The sequence below is a fragment of the Rhinopithecus bieti genome, unplaced genomic scaffold, assembly GCF_001698545.2.
Source record: "Rhinopithecus bieti isolate Rb0 unplaced genomic scaffold, ASM169854v2 scaffold_2572, whole genome shotgun sequence".
Taxonomy (NCBI): Eukaryota; Metazoa; Chordata; class Mammalia; order Primates; family Cercopithecidae; genus Rhinopithecus; species Rhinopithecus bieti.
In genome coordinates, this window is record NW_016804595.1 from 2844041 (window position 1) to 2850040 (window position 6000).

Here is a 6000-nt window from a genome sequence, read left to right on the forward strand (position 1 = left end):
TAGCTGGGTGGAATGTCTCCTTCCATGTTAAGTCAAAATATGCCTGGGGAGACTTCTTGATTGTACTGCTCCATCCAATAGCAGGGACTCACATGGCTCCTTCTCTGCTCGTGATTGGTAGCATCTCGCCAGTGATAGCACTCATGCTGTGTCTTGGTTGGTGGGTTCCCCTATTATCTAATTTCACAGATAAAAAAAATAGGCTCAGACAGGTTAAGTAACTTGCCAACTTCTCACAGCAAGTAAGTGGTAGAGCCCAATTTTGAACCAAGGTTTGTCTGACTCTAAAACCTATGTTCTTAACTACACTGCTCTCCTGGTGGGAAGGACTCCTGGAGAAAACAATGAGTTCTAATAATATGCTATTTAAAATTCATGAGGAAATCTACACAAGTACTCCAGGAAAAAGCAAAAATCAGAAGTTAAAGAAAAGGAGATCCATCAAAATTGAAAATACAGATAAGGGAATTATCAGTTACTGGATGACATCTCCAAGATATAAAGCCATGTAATGCAAGATGCTATACATTTAGTGAAGAAAGATACATGAATCAAAACTGTATCCCACCTGTAAAAGGATCTGCTGTGGGTAGTGTGTTAGAAGATCCTGAAGAGCCCGGAACATACCGACCACCACCTGTGCATGCAAAACAAAGAAAAGGCAGAAGTGCACCAAAGTTCTGAATTTTTCAAACAGCACAATGCTTGTTTTAGAAGAACCTACATTTGGAGAAAAACAGAAGAGCAAAACTTTCACATGATAGAATGACGAAAACTATAGTTAGAAGTCTTATAGCTGGGAAAAAACTGAAATTTTAATGAGTATCCAAGTTTTGTTTTCTTAACTTTAATGTTTTATTTTATCTTAGCCCCAGCACTTAAATATTAAAGCTTAATTCAAATATCAAAAGAGAATTGCAGGTGATATCTGACCTAAATATATATACATACAATCAATTCCTGTGTCTGTTCCTATACAAACTCACAAGAATTCCTGCTGTTGTTGTTATCAAAACCACAGGCACTAAATGTTAATCTTTTAGAGCTCCAGGTTCATTAATTCATGTGTCAAACAATGGACTCAGTGCTGGGGATCCAGTAGGGAACAAAATTGCTAATATCCACTGAAGCTTACAACCCACTGGAGAAGAGAATTAGAAAGGGGATGAAAACTACAAAGGAAAGAGATTTCCATTTATACATTTACGAATGTGTGGCATATGTGCCTATGTTTTGTTAGTACCTCTAGGGAAATAATCAGGTTGTCCACAAAAACAAAAAAAAGTAAGGATGCTTATAAAGTTAAGAGTCTTAGAAGGGCAAAACAAGCCAAGTGCTTCCTAGGTTTCCAGACAAAGTCAGCTGCTTTAATTCCTTTCCTGTATCCCACATGCAAAATAGCTTACACAGTACTACAATCTGTGTTCACTCTTTTGAACTATAGTCTAAAATTCCAACAACAAAAATATCCAGATACTAAGCACTTATTTTCTTTTTAAGTGCAAGTATTTGGAGGATCAGATCATCTGTAATTCAGTAGTGAGTTACTTTGATAATTTTTTTTTTTTTAATTTTTTATTTTTTTCAGACGGAATCTTGCACTGTCGCCCAGGCTGGAGTGCAATGGCGCAATCTCGGCTCACTGCCACCTCTGCCTCCTGGGTTCATGTGATTCTCCTGCCTCAGTCTCCCAAGGAGCTAGGATTACAGGCGCATATTCACCACATCTGGCTAATTTTTGTATTTCTTTTTTAGTAGAGATGGGGTTTCACTATGTTGGCCAGACTGGTCTTACACTCTTGACCTTGTGATCTGCCCGCCTCGGCCTCCCAAAGTGCTGGCATGAGCCATCGCACTTGGCCTGATAATTCTATTTAAATCAAGATGCAGGTAACATTAGTTTTATTATATGAATGGGCAATGAAATTTTGAAGTAGAAGGATAAGAGATAATTTGGGAATGTGGAGTAGCTTTCAGGGAAGAAAAGGTGGATCTACATAAGGATTTGAGACAGGAATACAATATGAGGTCCTTTTAAACAAGGAAGAGCACTAGCATATGAAAAATGTGAATCAGAAATGACGAGAGGAAAACATTAACAGTCAAGTGCCTATCTCAAAATGTTATTTAGAGGAGGCATTTTTATTTCCTCCTATACCAGTCTCCAGAACTCACATTAATATTACTAGGATTAGATTCCACTTCTTAGGAGCCAGAATTTGGACCAGTACCACCACCATTACAATTTACAGACTGTTATGAGCACCTAACTGCATTTATAACATCTGAGATATTGCATACGATGTTACAACTAACTAACTTAAAATGAACGGGTAGAATATAGATCACATATAAACTAAAACTACCCACAGGGTTCACCTTTAGATTTGATGCATGACTGACCAATTTAGCCTCACGTGAAAAAAGAATTATTTACTAAATTTTGCCAAAATATAAAAAGAAACACTATATAAAAGAACTTACAAGTTTGTTTTTGTTTCAAATAACTGAAATTCCATTATAGTATGACTGTATTTTTGAAAGACAATTTACTATTATTTCTGTAAAATACAGAATTACTACATAATTTGAGGCTTAAACATATGAATGTGAAGTAAAACTTTGCTGTAGATGTTGGTATTTATTGAAAAAGCTAAATCACATGAGTGTTTGAAAACATCAAAAATATCAATCAACACGAATGGAACTACGTAAGACTCAATATAAACACTAACTTACCCGTAAATGGATCTGAAAAGCTGGGATTCCCAAGTCCCAACATTTGACCTTTTGTGTTATCAATAATAAATTTAGCCACTTGATCCAGAAACATAGGATTCAAATCATTCTTCTGTAAGAAGTTGTATGCAGTTAACCAGGGATCATCACTGGTATTATATGGCAATTTATATGATGGTCCACCTTCATTGACATCAATTGAGAAAACATAATCAAATTCCTAAAGTAGGAATATAAAAAGGAGACACATGTTTATTAATTTATCTGTTCACATATATTAATAACATACAAGATAACACAGATGTGTTCTTTATTTTAATAATTATAGTACTTAAATTTTCTCCAAAGTACAGTGCTAAAATCTTCCTTTTTGGCAGATAAAGATTAATAGCCCCCATCTGCATGTGATGCAAAATTAGTATTTCATTAGGGGATGGGGGTGAGGATGAAGGATGGATTACAACTACATATTAATTCTAGAGCCAAAGGAGAGTTTCCAACTGGTTGATACCAAGGTCAAAATTATTAGCTGTTACTGTGCCCTACTCACCAAAACATGCCGGCATTTTAAGCACTGCCCTGCAGGGTCCCTCATGTCTTGTCAAGTTAAATATAGCCAGGCATGAGGTATTAGATGAAAGGTGGCACAGAAGCTCCCAATACAAAATGGCTGGGAACAGCTTTTGTATAGAAACTACTAAGTGACAGACAATTGCTAACTTGTCTATCAAATGCAGCTCTCACTACATGGAAAGATACTTTTAAAATATCTATTTCAAGACAGGGGGAAAAAAAAGATTATTATCCCACAGTAATGTATTTTTAAATGTCAAAACAAAGAAAATTTTATCACTATGGTGCAAAGGAAACCTTTAATTTGCCTAATGATTTAAGATAACAGTAATTAGAAAGTAGAAGTCGACATACTTTCCCTTCATATAAAACTTTTCCAGATGTTTGCTGATTAGCACCAGATGAGCCAACAACATCACCAATTTTTATCCACCTCCCTTCACTAACACTCCACTGATAGGCTTCGACTTTCTCCCCATCTCTGATTAGACGAGTCTGTCCTTCTCTAGTACCTTAAAATAAAATTTTAAGAATCAAAGGTAGAATGGCAGTGTAAAATTGAAAACATTTACATAGAAAATTCTTAACATTAAAATTTACACATAAGAGAATATGGATTTTTTTTTAAAATAAAATTGTATTAAATATTTAAAAATGTAATTTTACTAGAAAGTGGCCAAAAAAAAAAATAACAGTTAGAAGGAAATACTATTAGTCAAAGGAAGGTTAACAAAACATGATTCTACTAGGAAGCAACTGGCCCATCAAAAATAAAACAAGTTTTATTAGTGAATGTATCTTCCTAACACATTTCATTCCATAAATGGCTCTCCATTAATCCAGTGGCTCAAGCTGAAAAGTAGGAAGGTCTGATACCTTTCTCTCAACCCCATAGCTCCTTCAGCTACTTCTCAGCACCCACTTCAGCTACTTCTATCAGCTCAGTCTTTTTTTTTTTTTTTTTGAGACGGAGTTTCACTCTGTCGCCCAGGCTGGAGTGCAGTGGCCAGATCTCAGCTTACTGCAAGCTCCATCTCCCGGGTTCACCCCATTCTCCTGCCTCAACCTCCCAAGTAGCTGGGATACAGGTGCCCGCCACCTTGCCCGGCTAGTATTTTGTATTTTTTTTAGTAGAGACGGGGTTTCACTGTCTTAGCCAGGATAGTCTCGATATCCTGACCTCGTGATCTGCCCATCTCGGCCTCCCAAAGTGCTGGGATTACAGGCTTGAGCCACCGCGCCCGGCCCAGCTCATTCTTTATATCCAGAAAACTGTCTCCTTAGCATCTCCATCATCATCCCTTGGTCCAAGCCACCATCATTTCTCAGTTGGGTTGATTCAACGGCCTCTTACCTGTGCTCTTGGCCCCTGACAGTGTATATTCCACCCAGCAACCTCAGGAATTTTTTCAAAAGTTTAACTAGGTCCTGACACTCTTCTGCTTGAAACCCATCAATGCTTCTAATCTCACTTGGTAAAAGCCTAAACTCTTGAGTAGTATACAAGACCAAATATAAATTGTCCCTACTACCCTATATGATCTTACTTTCTACTATTCCCCCTGTCCCCTCATCTGCCAATTTCAGCCACAGAGCCTTTGCACTGGCTGTTTATTCTGCCTATGATACGCTTTACACAGACATTGGCAGTATTTGCTCCTTTGCCTCTTTAATGACTTTACACAAATGTCACGTTCTCAACAAGGCCTTTAGTGGCGGAGACAGCTATCCATCCTCCAAAGAATCATGCTCTTCTTCCATTGGATACAGCTGTAGTTGTCTAGCCAGAGACTACATTATCTAGTCCCCTTGCATCGGGCAGTCACATNCAGGCTGGAGTGCAGTGGCCAGATCTCAGCTTACTGCAAGCTCCATCTCCCGGGTTCACCCCATTCTCCTGCCTCAGCCTCCCAAGTAGCTGGGATACAGGTGCCCGCCACCTCGCCCGGCTAGTATTTTGTATTTTTTTTAGTAGAGACGGGGTTTCACTGTGTTAGCCAGGATAGTCTCGATATCCTGACCTCGTGATCTGCCCATCTCGGCCTCCCAAAGTGCTGGGATTATAGGCTTGAGCCACCGCGCCCGGCCCAGCTCATTCTTTATATCCAGAAAACTGTCTCCTTAGCATCTCCATCATCATCCCTTGGTCCAAGCCACCATCATTTCTCAGTTGGGTTGATTCAACGGCCTCTTACCTGTGCTCTTGGCCCCTGACAGTGTATATTCCACCCAGCAACCTCAGGAATTTTTTCAAAAGTTTAACTAGGTCCTGACACTCTTCTGCTTGAAACCCATCAATGCTTCTAATCTCACTTGGTAAAAGCCTAAACTCTTGAGTAGTATACAAGACCAAATATAAATTGTCCCTACTACCCTATATGATCTTACTTTCTACTATTCCCCTGTCCCCTCATCTGCCAATTTCAGCCACAGAGCCTTTGCACTGGCTGTTTATTCTGCCTATGATACGCTTTACACAGATATTGGCAGTATTTGCTCCTTTGCCTCTTTAATGACTTTACACAAATGTCACGTTCTCAACAAGGCCTTTAGTGGCGGAGACAGCTATCCATCCTCCAAAGAATCATGCTCTTCTTCCATTGGATACAGCTGTAGTTGTCTAGCCAGAGACTACATTATCTAGTCCCCTTGCATCGGGCAGTCACATGATGTCACATTACTGACTAA

At 38.8% G+C, this 6000-nt stretch overlaps 1 protein-coding gene across 2 annotated transcripts in view; it reads right to left on the bottom strand.

Moving 5' to 3' along the window:
• PLAA (phospholipase A2 activating protein) overlaps positions 1-6000 on the bottom strand; it is a 43449-nt gene that overhangs the window by 11125 nt on the left and 26324 nt on the right. For both annotated transcript variants that reach the window (XM_017869323.1, XM_017869324.1), the window contains exons 8-10: positions 3667-3824; positions 2740-2959; positions 569-637 (exon numbers count right to left, since the gene is read on the bottom strand). In XM_017869323.1, coding sequence (XP_017724812.1) covers positions 569-637; positions 2740-2959; positions 3667-3824 — 447 coding nt within the window. The remainder of the gene's footprint in view (positions 1-568; positions 638-2739; positions 2960-3666; positions 3825-6000) is intronic.